Genomic DNA, 19697 nt, shown 5'->3' with positions numbered 1-19697 from the left:
AAGTTTTCAAGGGTTGCCTTTGAAAGGTGGCTGGCCTCCACCAGGGGCAGGGGGCAAGACAGCATTTGGCATCTTGTCTCAGGCACCACAATAACTTGGGCCATCTCTGACTACACAAATCAACAGGTTGCTTACCTGTAACTGGGGTTCTTCTAGTGGTCATCTGTGCCTTCATACTCCGGGACTTTGTGCTTGCACAGAGACCATGTCAGGAACCTTCTGAAGCCTTTTCCCTCTCTGCGGCATTTTGACTGGTGCCCCTCCCTCATTCCAAGTATAATGACAAACCCTCATGCCTTTCCCTCAGTCTGAGAGTGTGCTGTGTTGGAAAACATTTCAGCATGGAAGCTGGGTGGGCATGTGAAGGAACAGCTGGCCATAGAAGAACCCACAATTGACGTGGTCTCTGTGCTCCACAGTCCTGGGTGCATCACAAGCTGGCTTGCCAGGAGGTAAGTGAGAAGATCATGAAAACAGCAACTGAGAGTACTGCCCTGCCAAATGCCATGTCATGATGAGCTTGAGTGTCCAGAGCAGAAGTGCATCATGAAAGAAGTTGGGGTTGCCCAGGTTGCTGCCTTGCAAATGATGTCTAGTGGCACCCCTTTTTCAAAGACTGCCAATAAGGCTACTACTCAGGTCAAGTGGGCTTTGATCCTTGGAGGGAGTGGCCACTTGGCCAAAGCATAGCATAAGGTGATGGCTTCCACCACCCAACAAGAGAGACTCTGGATTGAGATTTGAGTTCCCTTGAGGGGTTCTCCATATGTCACAAAAAGTAATTGTGTCTGCCAAAAACAGGCCGTCCGGCCAATGTGATCTACTGATGCCAGAGGCCCAATTAGACTCTTCATTAATTGGGGAAATATCAGTGGAAGATCCCAAGAGGGAGCAGTGATTGGGTTGTCAGGGTATACTTGCAAACCCTTCAGGAATCTCTTGACCACTGGGTCTGTGAACCAGGAATGTGGGGAACTTGTTGTTGTTAGCTGCCCAGAGACGCAAGTTTGTGCAGGGTATAAATTTAATAAATAAATAAATAAATAAATAAATAAATAACTTGGAGCAAGGGCGATGATGACCATAGGGTACACCTTCAAAAGAGCTAGGTTTTAGTACAGACTGCTTCAAATACAACAGATAAGAGCATACATCTCTAGCAGATAAGGTAGTAATGTCAATACCATGTTCTGTTGCAAAATGGGTGTAGGGATGTGCACGGAACCGCGGAGCTGCGGTCCGGCACTGGGGTGGGGGGTTCCAAATAACGGCGGGGGGGGCTTTACTCACCCTCCCAAGAATGGCGCCGTATTTATGTGAGTAAGCGGGCGGCATGCCTCCCTGCCGCCCGCTTCATTCCCCCTCTCGGCGTTCCCTCCGTTCAAATTCTGAATCGGGCGGCAGGGTATCTCCCAGTCCCTGCCGCCCTCTTTAATGGCCCCGCTCGGCTGGCGGCCGCCCCATTCAAGCCTTCAAGACCCCTGCCGGCCCGGCCCTTCCCTTCCCATCGCAAGGGGGACGAGTGGCAGAACTCCCTGCCTTCCCCCTTGCCGGCTGCGCTGCAAATGGCTTCTAAGAAGCCTTTTGCGCGCATGCGCGAAAAAGGCTTCTTAGAAGCCATTTGCAGCGCAGCCGGCAAGGGGGAAGGCAGGGAGTTCTGCCGCTCGTCCCCCTTGCGAAGGGAAGGGAAGGGAAGGGAAGGGAAGGGCCGGCCTGGCAGGGGTCTTGAAGGCTTGAATGGGGCGGCCGCCAGCCGAGCGGGGGCATTAAAGAGGGCGGCAGGGACTGGGAGATACCCTGCCGCCCGATTCAGAATTTGAACGGAGGGAACGCCGAGAGGGGGAATGAAGCGGGCGGCAGGGAGGCATGCCGCCCGCTTACTCACATAAATACGGCGCCGTTCTTGGGAGGGTGAGTAAAGCCCCCCCCCCGTACTCCTGTGGAATCCCCCACCCGAACCAAAACCACCCCGTGTCCGGACCGGTCTGGAGGCCTTTAGAATGGCCTCTGAACCGGTCCGTGCACATGACTAAATGGGTGAACTGTTTCCACTTACACAAGCATGATTTCACTGTTACTGGCTTTGTGGTTGCTGAAACAATTCTCAGTACTTCCAACCCAAGCAGCTGAATATTCCAGCAGAGTGCTGATGGATGTGGATGAAGCACTGCCCTTACTAACTGGGCAAAGAGGCCACCTTTTTAATGTGGTGGTTCTCTTCATTTAGAAGGGGAAGAGTAACTGGTCCTATCCACCCCCAGCACAGTACCTCCAATGACTGTTGCTGGTGTCTATCATGTTTCTTTTAAGACTGCAAGCCCTTTGGGGACAGGGGTCAATTGTTTGTTTGTTTGTTTATGCAAACTTCTTTGGAACTTTTTGTTGAGAAGCAGTATATAAATATTTGTTGTTGTTTGTTGCTGTGATTCCTTCAACAAGAAGTATAATGAGGTAAGTGGTAAAATTCTCCGTGGAAACCACGGTCTTTATGGGCATCAGGGAGCTATTATGTGCTGACAGAGTATGTCTTCTGGAGCACCCTTGGTAACAAGGGACTTAGAGAACCTCCACTGTGAAAGGACCTTCCCTAGTGGAAAGTGATGGCGTCGCCCATGGAACTGTCTCCTACTCCTGCTCTGGAGCAAAACCTGCAGCAATGGCATTCTCTTGGGTTGCGAAGAGGACCAGTTGTGGAGTCTCCAAGGCAAAAAATGTGCGCAAGATCTTTGGTGCATAACTCCCATTTGTGGGACACTGAATATGCCTGACAGTTCAACTTCCCTTGGATGTGAATGGCTGAGGTTGTTATTCCTCATGAATAACATTCCTCATTTCTTTTTTGTAGCTGTTGTGAATGGTTTGGTGGTAGAGGCTTTAGCATCGTATGCTTTAGAAGAAATGAAGTAGTGTCTTCTTTAGAAGAATCTCCTTTTTTTCCTTTAAAATTGGAGCCTCGGGCATCTCTACTGGAGCCAACAAAGGTGTGGAAAGTATCAATGTTTGCTGTGTGCTCCAATGAACCCACAGGTTGTGTCACTGACTGCACCTGTCTCACTTCCTCTACCGGGGTTGGGTTTGAGATGACAGGAACCTCCAAAGCAGGTCCAGCTGAGGAGCTCATGGCCATGGCCTGCTGAGAGGACCTAAGAGACTGTTCCCAAAGAACCGAGCAGAGTCCCGAAGCCCTGTTCTTACAGGATTGTTTCGTGAACTTCAAACAATGGATGCAAGCGTCGACAATGTGGGGCTTGCTGAAACACAAGAGATAACTATTATGTCTGTCAATTGTGGGCACTTTTGCACCACACCTCTTGCATTTTTAAAATGATGTTTTGCTTGCTATACACCAACAATTATAAGAACCCTGCTTCCCTTTGGGGAGAGGGAGAAAACAAAATCCATGATGGGGGGAGAGGGGCAACCAAAAGAAATAAAGACACTAATGAATAGATAGACATACTTGTAAATAAATTGGCTAGAGAGAAAATACAAGGGTAGAAGAAGGTAAACTAATCACTAAACCTTTTTTTTTTTAGAGTAACAGAGAAGCAAAGCGGGAAGCAGCAACAAAGTGAATATCACAGTGAACTAACTAACAAAGACTGAGGGGAGTGTGCGTCAGTATACCAGGAAAGTGGGAGGGGCACTCAACAAAATGCTGTGGAGAGAAAAAAAACTTTAGAAGGCTCCCAATGTGGTCTTTGCTCAGGTGCAAGGCCCAGGAGTGTGAAGCACAGAGACCATGTCAAAGAACTTTCTGATAAACTAGGCTTAATATATAGTAGGTTCTACAAAAAAACATTCATGGTAATATTATGTTCACTCAATCATAAATTATTGTATGTGCTATAATTTGCATGTGATTTACTCACCTCTTGGATCATATAATTGGGAGGTATCCCTTTAATTGAGGCAACTATGGATAAATTTTCTTGTACTGTTAATACATCAAAAAATATATCTAACTGCTGGCAAACTCCAGTTATCTTTCTTACATCGAGCATTTCATCTATTTCAGAAACTCTATATCTATAGATCGATGCAAACCCTAGGACAGAAGAGAAACAGTTTACTACAATATAAAACAGCCACTTGGATTTAGCAAGAAACAACCCATATGTGCAAACTAAAGATGCTTACAAAATTCTGTCTGGATTTTGGAGTTGCAAATTAAAAGAAACATTCACTGGCACCACAGTTGTAATATTGGTTCTTACAGATTCATATTTCTAGAATTTGCTCTGCAAGTAATAATGAACAGACTCAGATCCATTCTCAGAAAGGACGTCATTACATTAAGCTAAGTAATGTGGAAAGGAAAACATGAATCAAAAGCACTTTTTTCTCTGCAGCAGAGTGGAATCTTCATTATAATTTTCTATTTATAATATGTTTCATCCTGTGCTGAGCACTGGTGAACTAGTATTTTTAAAAAAATCAAAAGGGAAAAAATAGTTACTGACATCCAGACTAACGCTGCACTGGAGCAAGGTGCTAGCTAGTTCTGCTAGATGAGAGCTTGCGTTCTTGTGCTAGCTAGTTCTGCTAGATGAGAGCTTGCGTTCTTGTGCTAGCTAGTTCTGCTAGATGAGAGCTTGCGTTCTTGTGCTAGCTAGTTCTTGTGCTAGCTAGTTCTGCTAGATGAGAGCTTGCGTTCCAGACGATTGCTGTGCTAGCGCAAGGACCTAGTGCAAGGAAGTTGCACAAAGAAGGGACCGTCTATTCCAGACGAGTTAAAAATCATAGAATGTAAGAGTTGGAAAGTACTTTGGAGGTCTTCAACCCCCTGCTCAGTCTAGGAAACTGCTATAGCACCCCTGTCCAGCCTGTTTGACTACCTCCAGTGAAGGAGAGTCTACCACTGCACGAGGCAGACTGCTCCACTGTCAAAAAGCTCTTACAGTTAGGAAATTCTTCCTAATGCCTAGTCTAACTCTGCTTCCTTGTAATTTCAACCCACTGGTTCTAGCCCTGCCATCAGGAGCAAAAAAGAACAAGTCAGCTCCTACTTCTACGCAACAGTCCTTCAATTATTTAAAAACTGCAATCAATTCTCCTCTCAGTCTTCTCTCCTACAGGCTAAACTTACCCAGCTCCTTCAACCATTCCTCACAGGACCTAGTTTCCAGATCCCTCACAATCTTTTTTTTTACTTTATTTTTATTAATTTTCTGTATTCCAATGTGACTTCCAGTTCATCTTTCAACATAGCTATACTAAAACATCCATATTTGCTCTCATGTAAATATTTTCTTCATATTTATAGATCTAGTTATTATGTCCTAGTCCTTATTTTCATCACCATAGTGATCTTTTAATTTCATTACTAAAACAAATCCCCCAACTGTTATTTTTACATTTCAACCCCCGTTAATAAATCCAAATTCACATTGTTTTTCATATGCCGCAGAAAGGGTTTCCAATCTTCTACAAAACTTTCTATATGACAATATCTTACTAATACAGTAAGTTTCCTCTGGGATTTTGAGATTTTCAATACAAAGCATGAATCCACTCTCATTTGCTATCAGAGAATCCACACTCAGAACACCTCAAAAACAACAGAACCCTGAACCCCATGGGCTAGAAACCCATGGGGGTGTCTGGCACCCTCTGTTCACTACACCACCACCCACTCTGGGACACCCCAGCCCCCGCCCCAAGTGCAGTTATGGGGCTGCTGAAACCTACATGATTCCCTATGGAGAAAAATCCAAACACTTGAAAAATAGTGACCACACATTTTGCTCCCTAACTCCACTTCTATAAGGGCTAGAGCTTAGCCTTTTTTTTCAAAATGAAAGCTGGGAATCTGGGGGATCCAAAACTTGAATGGATTTGAATCGAATCAGGCGCGATCCGATTTGTACCCGAATCTAGCCAATGGACCACAGGGGTGATTTGTTTTGTCTCTGAATCACCCAAATCAACTAGATTTGGGTACAAATTGATTTGTACCCAAATCAATTTGCACATCCCTACATATTATTACTGCCTCTGAAAATTTGGTGACCTGTCTAAGGAAAGCATCGAATCTGTCTAAATTTGGTAATCTGTCTAAGGAAATCTTCTGCTTGGCCAGATGGTTTCTAGTCAACTCCCATGATGTATCCGCCTTGGGGTTGTCTTTTAACGAAAGGCAGTATAGAAATGCAACAATAAATAAATAAATAAATAATATCTCTTTTATTTTTTTCTCCTTTCATTTTTACCCAGACACTTTTGACCATGCTCAGATTCATGGACTTCTGTGCAGGGATATTCATTTTTTACATACAATACTCCTCCCCCTACCTTTCTGTTTGGTCTATTCCTTTTGAACAAGCTGCACAATGTGCTGCACAACCAGATATACAACATATTGCACAACCTGTTGCACTCAAAGTTCCGCAACCTTGTAAATGTCCCAGAGGTCTTCCACTAGCATTTGTGCAACACTGTGGACCACCGCAACTTCAAACAGCACCACAAACTTAAGTGTGTGCAACTTATCTCATTGCATTAGTGCAACACTAGACTGGATGTCAGCCTCTGTTCCATTATCGCTGTTGCACAAATGCAATGCTTGCAAAAGCAGGTTGAGAGTGCAAGGGATTGAGCAACTTTGAGCATCTGTGCAGCTACCTGACCTACTTGTGTGTGCACAACTTTGTTGCACTCATGTAGCATTAGTCTCGATGTTACCCAATAATATAACAACCATCAAAGGGAGAAAATGTATGGTAAACAAAGTGTACAGGCACATAAGCAAAGTCCATTAACATCCCGTAATTCTCTTTTCTTGTTGGAACCCAAGTAATGCCTTGAATTCTGCCAAGGATGAGCAGGCTCCCTATGTTCCAGACTGTTGTTCTGCAGTTCTGTTATGCCTTGGGTTCTGGAACCTAAGGCATAACAGAATCACAGAAGAACAGATTTGAAATGAGGGAGCCTGCTTATCCTTAGCAGAAACACCTTGCACAGATGTTCTCCAATCCATGGGCAAGATGCTGCTATAGTTGTAGGTGGGGCTAAGCCTACTCCATGAAACTGTGAGTGCAGTTGGGGTCTGTGTGCCTGCCTGCTGCTGTACTCATTGATCTATGGACCAGGGCAAGTTATTCCCTTGATTCTTCATGGAAATGTCATTCATTCACTCCAAGACATAAACAAGGAGAAAGAAAACTATCAGAGGTGGGGGCAGGAAAAGAAATATAGGCCCAAATAGACAAAGTGGAAATGTTTTGTAGCTTGACAGCCTTTACCATCAGAAGGTGGGCACAATCCACACAGAATGTTCATTAATGTTGTTTTTCCTGTTCCACTATGTCCAAGTAATGCTGTGATCTGACCCTCATATATGTCAAAGGATAAGCCTAATAAAAGAAGGAAGAAGATGGAAGAAGGAATTAATGCCATTAAAAAAAACATTGCTGCAAGCATCACTACTAAATATTCAAGCATTGGCAGATTCCCATTAACTCTTCAGAAATGGCCACCATTTAATATAGTATTGAATAAAAGAAAACACCCAGATGAGTTAATATATCAGGGAGTGTTAAGGGAAACTTGCCCGCTTGCTGTCCCATTGCTCCCTCCCACTTTCAGAAGACAAGAGATGGAGATAAAGAGCAGGGATTCCCCCTTGTGGCAGAGAGCGGAAAACCTAAAATTGCTTACTTTTCAGAGCTTCCACAGTTTCACCCTTTTTAACAAAAGATTTCTGGACACCGTTGATTCTGAAAAAAGACGAAATTTATTTATTTTTTAAGTAATGCAAATTCCAGTCGAGTTTCTCTAGCAAGAAAAGCAAACAATATGCAGGGATAACAAATTCATATTAACAGAACTATACGTGCTATGGTTTGTACAGAAAGCAGAACTATGTATCCAAAAGAAACACAGTCTTCCTGGAACACAAGTCAAATGGTGAATCATGTGTCTGAATCTCTACCCCAGGGTCAATAACTCTGTTTCCAGAAAAAAAGTACTTCAAACATTTTTTTGAACACACAGAAATAGCATCATTCTTTCTCTCACAAAATGTTTTCAACACAAATGTGGTAAGTAATATAAATAGAGACCAGGCTACAGAATACACTGCAACATTACTGTAAAAAACTAAATGAAACAGTTCTAAACCACAGAGACCATTTCATCTCATATGGCTTGGGTATTTGTCATATTAAGGACAATCTGGCTAGATGGCATCCATCCCATGTGGGGTAGATGGAATATGCATCCACTTCCCATCACTATTAACCTGAGTTCTTATATACTACTTCCAGTGTTTAGCAAATCAAATATCATTCTCTTTAATTGCATTCTTTTTGAGAGAAGTTGAAATGGTTATATAAAAGTTACACTGTTAATTACTATTACTAAAATAACAGATTAGCTGTTGAAAATTAACAGCAAACATAAGTGACCATACCTGATAGCTTCTTTCCCCTGAAATTCAGAAGTCACAGGTTCGATAATCTCATTTAAATTTAAGCTCCCATTAATGCTGCTCTCATACAATTCTTTATAATTTCTTTTTCGCTTTAACCAAAATGAAGGCTTCAGGAAAAAGAAAGAACTGCGCCGCAATCCATATTCTCCTAAGGAGGAGGAGAAAGCCGAAGGAGAAGGAGAAGAACAAATAAGAAATACAAGCTAAGTTCAGTACTTAGGTATTTGGTAATCAAAAGCCCTTTGGTTAAGATGAAACTTAAGGTGTTTACTGTTCACTCACACATGATATTAAAAATGTATAACAACTTAAGGTCACCTTAAATTCCACAGCATGTAAGCTATAAAGATTTTGTACAATCTAATATAGGGCTGCACAACTTCAGCCCTCCTGCAGATGTTGGACTACATCTGACTCTTAGCTAGTGTAGCTGGGGATGATGGGAGTTGTAGTCAAAAAACAGCTAGAGGGCTGAAGTTCTGCAGTGTTTTGGCCTGAATACCTAACCGGTACCTAACCAAGTACTTGACGTTTCACTTTAGTTTTTTTAGGATGTTTTAATTAATGCCCAGTTTTAATATATAAATGCTTTTTATTCAATATTTTTATTTAAATATTCTAAAATAACTAAACGGAAATAATAAATGTTGTTCAGCCCTTCTGCAGTTTTCTCTAACTCTGAGAAAAACATACCTGGGATCACCTGATCCAAATAAAGTGCCAGGAGTAAATAAAGCATGCTATCCAGAGCCAACAGCAAAAGAGCAATAACTAGTGGATAAGGGCCATGAGTTAAATTTGAGAACATAGCTCCTTCTTCATAATCTTCCAGGTGCATAACCTAAAAGAAAATACGAAAGTTGTAGATGCTATGGAACAGTGGTCCTTTATCATAAATAGAATAAGGAAAAAGAATGTTTACACTATATAAATCTAGGTGATTGATTGCAATATAAAAAACAGGAGTTGCAATTTTGTGATGGCAATACAGTATACTTAGTACAAATATTTACTACAAAAAGTTCCTTCCAGAGAGTGGCTGTAAGTGTTGTTTTTGTTGCAAACTAAAGTCTTGTGGCACCTTTAAAACTAACAGATTTATTGTAGTTCTAACTGATGGAAGCTTGTGCCAAAATAAGGTGTTATAATACTCTCTGGCTGACATCCTAGAGCTGCATATGTTTAAGCAAAGCAAGCACACCAGCTGTGGCCCAATCCTGTTTAAAGTAGTACGGCCACTCACTGAGGGTCATACTTGACATAAATTTCATATTCTACAGAATGTTTCCAGGGGAAGGGGAGATCAGCCCAAAATGTGCACACATGAAGAACTATGCACAAATGAAGAACTATGCTCCAAGTTAGACTGTAGCCATTGCAGGCGGCACACAATCCAAACTAGTAATTCTGCTGTTGATACCTGATACCAGATTAAGTTAGTATGCACCAGTAGATCTAGTCAAAGATGGCTACTTCATATTTATGTTTTATTCTGTGAAACTGTTTTGTTTAAATCTGTGGATTGTTTTTAATTTGTGAAACTGTTTCAGTAGTTTGCTTTTATTTTATATTGTAATTTAAAATAACCACCTAGTTATGTATATATCAGGCAGTAATAAAAAATAAATCAACAACTTTATTTGTTAGCTGCCCCACAACAAATTGTTTGTGTGTGTGTGTATGATTGATGAATAAATAAATATTTGCAAAAGTCACTGTACTTGTTTTAAAATAAAGAGCACACCTTAACTGATAAGACTTCAAAGAAATTACAGATTTCCTGAAAGTTTAAAGCAGTGCAAATGTATGTGATATATTTTTATTCCGAGATGAAAAAGTTAAGTAATCTCACATCTGGTTTCTGAACCACAGTGAAGTTACTGTTCAAATTAGACTGCATGCTTACACCATAGTAGAAAGTAAACTAGACAGTTCACCAACCTGTGCAACACCAACTAAAAATGTGCACTGACACAAAGGGCTCAGAAACCACACAAAGGACTTTGGAAAATCCTCCTTCAGGACAATGGCCAGGCCAACAAATCCAAAAGCCAGGGTTGTCAAAAATTCAACTGTACCAACATATTTTGATTTTTTGAAAAGAGGAGTTAACATGAATGCAAAGAAAACCTAAACAAAAATGGAAAATGTACTTCAGGATACAATAACATTTTATTTAAAATGCTCAAACAATTTATATGCTGGTTTCTTTTTTTTTCTTGCCATAACTGCAATGAATTGCTCATTTAATACTTACTATAGACAATATACATTAGAAATAAAGAGTATAATATATTTGGCGCAAGACCAACTGACTTCATCAGGTTGAGGAATCTTCCCCAAAGTTTAAGTTTCTTAACAATAGGTTTCTTTTTAAAAAATAGTATGTTCCACCTATGATTCTAGATTCAGAGATAAATAATGTAAATGATCAAAACACAATTCAGGCCACAATGTTTATACTTCTTACATTGTATGAGATGTTACACAGTCATGTTCATCAACATGCAGGTCGAGAATCACACAAAATAGGGGCTGGATTCTACAGTCTGCAGAGTACAGAAATCTTCCACAATGATAAGTAACACATTCAGAATGGAGAACCAAGTCAGAAACTGATAAAAAGCTTGAGTTCTGCATGTAATTGTAATAACTGGAAGAATATCAGTACTCAGATAATGCATGCTGCTTCCCAGTCTTAGTAAAAACAGATTTTTCCTGGTCCTTGCAGATGTTAACTGCTACAAACCAGAAATAATGGGCATCACGTTAGGTCTATTAGAATCAGTGGTAGTTTTACCAAGATGAATTGAACACTTTCCTAGTGGCCACTTAGAAAAATTCTAATGGTTTTCAGTTTGAAAAAGGAATCTTGCAGTTAAATCTAATACTAAGTAGAAGAAAGAATTATATTGTTAGTAGCCATTTCAATACATTCAACATAAAATGAGAAATAACATCTGCCAAAATGTATAAGCAGATTTGAGGCCTATTATGCTATTGGGATAAGGGGCCCACTACCATTCAGAGCAGTACACCTTGAGTGGTGCAGCGAGGAAATGCCTGACTAACAAGCAGAAGGTTGCCAGTTTGAATCCCCATTGGTACTATATCGGGCAGCAGCAATATAGGAAGATGCTGAAAGGCATCATCTCATACTGCACGTGGGAGGAGGCAATGGTAAACCCCTCTGGTATTCTACCAAAGAAAACCACAGGGCTCTGTGGGCACCAGGAGTCAAAATCAACTTTACCTTTACCATTCAGAGCAGAAAAATCATATGGGAAAAGAACTAAGTATGCCAATAGCAAGGAGGACTCTAAAACATAGTACCCTCAATATACTGACAATGAGCACACACACACATATACATACACACGCACACTTACGGAGGATATTCCATACAGGAAAAAAAGAAGAAATATCACAAAGTTGCTACTTTTGGGAAACAGCGAAGAGAATGTTGCAATGACCGACATGAGAAGAGACATGACAAATATCAGACTGGTGTACAGTAGGACCCAAGAAAGCCTAGAAAAAGGAAAACACAATGAAGGTTCATAAATTCAAAGTCATTTCTACAACTAAAGATATATGTTACTTACTCGTTACTAATGTTATTGGAATTCCAATTGTTATTGGAAACCACCTTGAGACACATTATAAAAGGCGGAATAGAAATTGAACAATACATAAATAGTAATCTGTACAGCTCTGCAACTGGGTTCTACACCTGAGAAAAGCAATTTTGGATCTTTCTAGAGTCCACAATCCTACCTCTCCCCTTGGAGAGAGAGGAGAACCTCTCTGAGAATGGGTGGGCATCTCCCTATATAAGGAGGCATCAGCAGTGGAAAAGGAAGACTTGTTGTGTGACAGCACAGATCACCACTTGTACAACAACAGTTACAGGTAAGCCAGCTGTCTTTGTGGTTTCTGTGCAGTCCCACAATTGTGTGACAGGTAAGCCGATCTACTTGGTGGTGCATGCTGGTAACATTATAAAAAGATGTTCTGAGAAATAACTTTTAAAATGCAGCTTCTGCACAATCCTTCATATTGAGCATATAATACTTGACACACAAGGAAACATATTTAAACTTTTACACAACTTTAACAGTGATATTGTTGCGTTTGCTGCAATCTGGGTAGGACAACTGCAGCCAACCGACATCGCTCACACAGCATTACATCAAGGATGGAAGAAAAGCATGTCCTGTGCCATCCAACTCAGATCGTGGCTAGCACACGATCACTTCCCCCACCCCCTATTTTGACTTTTGCCAACACACAATCAGTTCTCAGGAGGATGCACAGGGTTTGGAGCCTGGCTGGATACCCCTCCTACTCATGACTGATTTTGGTTGTGAGAAGGGACTTTGAATATCTAATGAAGGAGGCTCAAGCACTGGAGTACAGGTTCTGATTGTGTTACATCTCATATTGAGGAAACAAAGTGAAACAGATGTAAGGATTCAAGTCCTCAAATTCAAATTTGTCAGAACCAGTTGCACCTAAGTAGGTATAGCTCATGTGGCAAACTCAGAATCACACCCTGTATTGATCAGGCTCCCCTCCCTCTAAAGCAGGGATTCTCAAACTTGGGCCCTCAGGTGTTATTGGACTTCAAATCCCATAATCCCCAGCCTCAGTGGCCTTTGGTTGGGGATTATGGGAGTTGAAGTCCAATAACACCTGAGGAACCAAGTTTGAGAATCACTACTCTAAAGAGTTAACAGGAAATGAACCCTGTCTTGACTGACAGGCTGGTGAACTCCAGGGCTCAGCCAATTAGCACACCAGGTGGGTGGGATCTAGAGAGCTATTGCCGGGATGAAGAGAATTCTTTGTGAAAATAAACTTGGCTGGAGGTGCAGAGAAGAATATGTGGCCATGGAGGCTGGCTGCAGGAAGATAACAGTAAAGCCTGGGAAGACAGGGAGGTGCTTCACAAGAGCAAAGTAAAGCACCTTGAGGTGGTTTGCGGAGAGAGCAGGCCTAGCCCATTCTCCCCACACATGAGCAGGGAGCCGTCCCTGGGTGGCCAGATTGGCTGACCATATGATTACCAGCTCCATCACAGAGCCAGTAGGGGCAGCGGGAGCCACCCGGCCCCTGGAAGTCCCAGGCTGCCCTGTGCGAGTGTGCGGGGCATTCTGAGGAAACAACCAAGCCTGGGAGGCTTGATGGAGCCTCCTGGTCAGGGGTCTCCTCATGAGTCGCCATGGCATCTCACGATCGGAAAAACCAGGTTAACGGAGCACTCACTCCATTAACCTGGTTTAAAGGGAAGGGTATTTTGAAGGTTTGCTGCCGGGAGCCACACAGCTCCTGTTGCAGCACACGACCGCATGGAACATGGTTGGCTCCCCTTAGCCCAGTTCTGTGTAGTTGTGAGAATAGCCTCAGGATTACAAGAGGCTTGAAGTCCCATCAGGTGTTTGGTGAGTTCAAGGAAAAGGGAAGTTTAGTATAGGGAAATATTTGTTTAGTCAGACTTTGTGTTAGGGATATTTCTTTGGTGTGTGTGCTCTGCATATTCTGGATACTGTTCTATTAAAGTTTACCTGCAATGTAATTGAAATAAGAAACACTAACCTATGCTCAATTCACCTAGGGCGTTGCAAAAGCCTCTGTAAACATTTAAGCATGCATTAAGACAACCTATTTTTGTAATCCTTCTAAGTATTCTTAACTGTATCTAAAAGCTGAGAAAGCCTCAGACGGAAGCAGTCTGTAGTAACTGAATAAAACTGGGTTTTAAAAGTTGTTTTCTTTTTACAAGCCTCTTCGAGTTCATTCTTAACTCGGGAAAAGTCGGGGGGAGACTTTTCTGGTGCAAACATATCCTCAAACAGTCAGAAACTTTCAGTTTTCTCACCACATGTTGGCCTGCATGTGGAAGATTTTTGTACTTGTCCCACAGTCAAATTAGGAGAGTTTTTTCTGGGTTATCCCACCTCAAGCCCAGAGGGTTTCTGCAGACAAAAAGGGGGGCAGAGGGGCACCGATAATACAGAATAGTTTTAGGAGAAGCCAAGCCAGGCAGCTATCCCCTAGCAGAGATGATTCAGCATTTCTTTCCCTCATGTGAGCTTGCTCTGAGAAAAAGGCTTTAATTCACTACACACCCAAAAATAGTTCTATGGCCAAAATATTGGCTTTAGCCACTGTACTTCCTTCAGTTGTCTGCTGCCTTCTCTTCTTCATCTGTGGTTCATCAGAAGAAAGGCACAAAGAGTGTTTCTCAAAGCTAAGATCTTTCTTCTGTCATTTCAAGAGCCATCTTGGCAGAGGGTTTGCCTTGTGGTCATAATCAAAGCATCAGAACCTAAAACAACACTGTTGTTGAAAGTTGGGGCCAAAGAGACAGGAGTGCTACAAAACTGGAAGTGGAGGGCTCTGCTTGCTGGATTGACAGAGCCACTGAATCTATCATTGATGAGAGGGCTACCAAGGTTCTCCCCAGCAGAGGATGCAAAGCCTTTCTGTATGCCTGTTCAGCAAATTTCTGGCAGTGTCTGCAGATATCTACTTGACAGTCTAAACCCATGTAAAGTGGAATATAATCACTGTTGGATCTAATACGTATACAGACCATACCACCACAGGCACAACAGCTTTTAAAAGTAACATGCAGCCGAATGCTACAAACAGAAAGCCTAAAACAAAAATATAAAACAGAAGTAATAGAACTAGATACAATAATACAAGATAAGTGCGAAAGGACCATTCCCTATCTAAGAATTAAGACTCTCTGTAAGGGAATTTATGGGAAAGTTTCACACTGGTGCTATCATGGTGGCCAGGAAAAAATGGATGGGAGGGTGCATGGTGCACACTACCAAGAGAGGGGCAGGAATGTCAGCTCCTTGACTAAAGTTCTAGAAAGTTCAAAACTTCCTTTATGCAAGTGCAAAACTCAATTATGGGACTGCACAGAGACCATGAAGAAAAATAAGCTGGAACCAATTGTATTAAATGTTTCTTAATACTGTACAAAGTGATAGCCTGTCATGAGCGTACTATCAAACTCCGAGGATGAGGAGGAGACAGGCAGTGTAACAGCAGAGGAGGGAGTGCAACAACCTCAAAGGCAAGAAGTTGCAGAGGCAAGCAGGACCGACTCACAGGACGTTGAAAAAGAAACAGAGCCTAGTACGACAGCTCCCGTGGAGGAGGCGCAGCCGATCTCAGCTGTAGAGAGGCGTCAGTCGAAGAGACAGGAGGAGATAAGGAGATGCACAAGCAGAACGGCTCGACTAACAAGAAGAACTGCTGAGTCAGGGACCCATGACTGAAAGCACATGGCTTCAGCCTATTTAAGACAGCTTCACCTCAGCTGCATGGCTGGTAGCAACATCGTGCTTTGGTGAGCTACCCAGCTGTGTCCCTGCTTATTTTGACTGTGTTTTGACTCCGGACCGTTTAAACTCTGTTTGTGGAATTCGACTTGGACTTGGTTTGACCGACTGGATATTGTAACGACTCAGACTAGCTTTGGTTTGGAAATTGCTTATTGCTTGGCTCTGACATTGTCCTTTTGACTCTTTGCCTACTTCATGCTCCATCTGCTGATATATAGCTCTAGATTAGCCTGATAGGTTTACGGCATAGCCCCAAATTAACCCTCATGTGAACCCTCAAAATGAATGGAGCATAGTGTCACGCCCTCGATCTCCGACAGCGAGGAGGAAGGGGAAGCTGTCAACTTTCCAGGCAATGCAGGAGTGTCTGAGGGGCAGAGCCCGGCTGTCAGTGTTCATGAAACAGCTGTGGATAATGACTCTGAGCAGGCACAACAACCTGAGGCAGCAGAAATCGTGAAAGACCAATTGGAAGAAGAGCTATGCAACCAACCCCCGCTGACCCCCCAACAGCGGCATGTCACGAGACGCAGGGATCAATTGGAGACCATTAGGAAAAGCAAACGCCTCTTGCAGAGGACTGATAAGCCTTAAATCCCTGCCAGCTGGGAGCTCTCGTGGCTTGCACTATAAATCACGTCGTCAGTCGGCTACTCCCTGCTGAAAAACAACATTCGTCAAACTATATGTCGACAGCGTGCAGCCAAGTCCGGTCAAGGCCTTGACACATAGAACTGGGAATTCACAAGGGAAAATTTGGAGTGTGGAAAACAAGAAAGAAAACTGAGAAACTATTCATTCCATGATACTAATGCAGCTTATGTGAGGATAACTTTACATAGCTAAAACGAAGTGGTCTCCCCGTTTCGGACTGGAGAGGATCAAAAAGAAGACTCTTAATATGGAATTTGCATTTGCCTAATTAGTTGATGTGCTTTAGACCTAGGATGGTTTGTCCTTTCCCATTCTTCTTCAGAACCATGAAGAACTCTGAGAGGCCCTCCACACCAGCAGCGTGGAGAGCCTTACCGGGCTCTGTGGGGAGCCCGCAGAGGCTCCCCAGACAAGCAGGGGGTCATCCCTGGGTGGCCAAATCAGCCGCCCACATGACTACTGGCTCTGTCATGGAGCCGGTAGGGGTGGCAGGGATCAGGGGCCACCCAGCCCCTGGAAGTCCCAGGATGCCACGCAAGTGTGTGGGGCATTCTGGGGAGACCCCCAAGGCCAGAAGGCTGCTTGAAGCCTCCCAGTCAGGGTCTACTCTTGTGTTGTTGCGGTGCAGAGCCACACTGCGGCGACACACAATCAGTAAAATTGGGTTCACCTCATTTGGGGGGGGGGGACTTAAGCGGGCTAACCATTGGGAGCTGCATGGCTCCTGGCAGTCCCCATGACCACAGGAAAGTGGGCTGGGTTCCCTTAGCCTGCTTTCCTGCAGTTGTGAGAATAGCCTCAGAGTTTTGTCAATCAGGCTCATTTCTGTGACCCTAGCTAGGAAGAAAATGGTTCTGGAGAAGAGTCCGCCCTGGGCAGGCTAGTCCTCTAATCCCCTTCCTCCCTGACATCTGAAATGGCAACAAACTTCTCATTGGAACTGAAAGAGAGCTAGAGGAGGGGTCTCTAGGGATGCGGTACAATCAAGGGGTTTTCTTTCTTGAAACAGAGTAGGTGCCCAAGAAGCCTCAGAAGCAAGACCCATCTCAGTCAGCATCTTGGGAGCTATTCCAAGGGGAAAAGACAAACAAACCCTTGACTATATCCTACTGTCGTTTCAGGTCCTAGAGAGGGAGGAGGAGGAGGAGGTTGGGTGTCTGTAATCCAGAACCCTTGAAGAGACATCTTTCCTCATGCTAGTTGTTCTCCTCCCCTCAAGGGGAAAACCTGGACTTCAAATACCTTGGTGTCATTGACTGATCTGCTATAATACAACAGTAAGTTTTGACTTTACAGTCTTTAGTAGCACTTAGCTGCCTGGCCAACAGCAGCAAGAGTGGCTACTAATAACCCCTTTCCACACAGCAAGAGATCAGCCAACAATATTAAGAGAAGCAGAGCAGGCAGAGGAGTCATAGGCAGTGTTCCCTCTAAGGCGTGCATGTGTGCTCAAACATTTTTTGAAGACCGCTCAGTTAATTTTAGATCCCACTCAGATTTAATCAGGAAGGTCCCACTCTGAATGCATGTGCGTTCACACTGCCTTGATACTGCTGCCCAGAACAAAACTCAAGAAAACAGACTTACAGGAGCAGTCTGTTTTGTTGATAGACCCATTGCTAGTACCAGCTATAAGGTGTATGAAGAACTAGGTTTTAGTATTTCAATGTCCATCTCTACTAGCCATGAAAAACTACTGTATATCCATGTGACAAACTAAAGTAATTCTGGTCACAGGTCAGAAAGCATTTTGGAATATGGGATAAAACTTTGAACACTTTGGCAGCAACCTTAAACTAAGCAACTCAAAACCTTTACTGCTAAGGAAGAGCCCTGCCTATCCAGTTCCCTAAAGCAGATTGGGGGTAGATTTAGCAGTAGAGACTCTAAGAAAGAGGTGGGGAAACGTGGCCCTCCAACTGCTGTGGAACTACAACTCCCATCATTCCCAGCCACAATGGATTTGTAGTTCAACAGCAGCTGGAGGGCCAAGGTTGCCCACTCTTGATCTAAGTGTTATATCACACATTACTGGCAGTGGAGTCAGACCTCTAAAGTTGAATACTCTGTGCTCTAGAAACCAGTGTTGGATAGCAGGATTGGCACATAAGGGATCATCCGAACATAAGAATCCAGCCAGTTCCCGGATGGTGGAAAGGAGGAAAGCCCCCAAAGGCAGCTTTCTCCTTCCACCCAGCCCAGAACTCACTGTGTGTCCTTCATCTGCAGTCAGTTCCAGCAGGCAGCAAGAGGCAACAGCAAGCAAAAAGGCAGAGGTGGCAGCAAGAGTGGGCGGCTGCCCAGTGGGGGGAGGAAATAGATGAGATGTGGCTCCCAGATGCCAGGAGGCTCATGTTCTTTGAACACATTCGCCAAATTATAACTCCGCTCCTGGCTACTTCATCACTGCAATCATTTACACAGCCGGATTATCTAGTGTTCTATCCGATTCAGGTGTGTGTGTGTCTGTTTTAAATGGGCCTAAAATTGCCACATTATTATGGCATCAGCTAATAATAACAGCACTATCTCTCAGCACTATCTCTCTCCAATGGCTATTGCTGGTGTCTACTTTGTATTTCTCTTTAGATTATGAGCCCTTTGGGGACAGAGAACCATTTCCTTATTCCTGTTCCTATGTAAATCACTTTGAGTATTTTGGGGGGTTGAAAAGTAGCATAGGAATATTCTTAACAACAAAGTTCTCTAGTTCTCAAAACCAAAAATGATGGCAATTTATTAGGCTTGCATGAGATGCTTGTTTCACTTAACCCGCTGCTTAAGTGACACAAATGTGGCCACTTTATTTCAGATTAAAAGAACTCAAATTATTGCACAAAACGTCTACCACGAGAACATCTTTTATTACTGTGAGGATAAATTAAGACCAAAACATTATAATATTCTTCTCTCTAGAGTAGCATTATGCAGTTACTTAATGTGACAGTGTGCTAACTCTTCTGTTTCATATCAAAGAACAAAAGCACATACTCACGTACCAAAAGGCAGTGTCATGAAGCCCCATTATCATTAAAAACTCTTTCAATTTCTTCTCCTTTTCTGCTACAATATGAATTGCCAAATAATAACCAAAGGGTGAAAAGGCAATCACTAGGTAAATTAAAATGATTGCACGAGGGAAATTATCTATTTCCATAATGGCAGACTCTCCCATCATGACAGCTTTTGTTAATTCCAGGTCTTCCAAAACTGAATGATTAGTCTTCAACTAAAAGGAAAAA

At 42.9% G+C, this 19697-nt stretch overlaps 1 protein-coding gene across 6 annotated transcripts in view; it reads right to left on the bottom strand.

The window, feature by feature from the left end:
• Positions 1 to 19697, bottom strand: part of LOC128344558 (cholesterol transporter ABCA5-like) — a 121634-nt gene that overhangs the window by 72960 nt on the left and 28977 nt on the right. For all 6 annotated transcript variants that reach the window (XM_053294906.1, XM_053294907.1, XM_053294910.1 and 3 more), the window contains 8 exons: positions 19455 to 19684; positions 11824 to 11965; positions 10376 to 10564; positions 9128 to 9275; positions 8414 to 8582; positions 7660 to 7718; positions 7245 to 7355; positions 3873 to 4048 (listed from right to left, as the gene is read on the bottom strand). In XM_053294906.1, the coding sequence (XP_053150881.1) occupies positions 3873 to 4048; positions 7245 to 7355; positions 7660 to 7718; positions 8414 to 8582; positions 9128 to 9275; positions 10376 to 10564; positions 11824 to 11965; positions 19455 to 19684 (1224 nt within the window). The remainder of the gene's footprint in view (positions 1 to 3872; positions 4049 to 7244; positions 7356 to 7659; positions 7719 to 8413; positions 8583 to 9127; positions 9276 to 10375; positions 10565 to 11823; positions 11966 to 19454; positions 19685 to 19697) is intronic.

This window comes from Hemicordylus capensis, chromosome 2, assembly GCF_027244095.1.
Source record: "Hemicordylus capensis ecotype Gifberg chromosome 2, rHemCap1.1.pri, whole genome shotgun sequence".
NCBI classification, from domain to species: domain Eukaryota; kingdom Metazoa; phylum Chordata; class Lepidosauria; order Squamata; family Cordylidae; genus Hemicordylus; species Hemicordylus capensis.
This window is presented reverse-complemented; position numbering and strand designations above follow the sequence as displayed.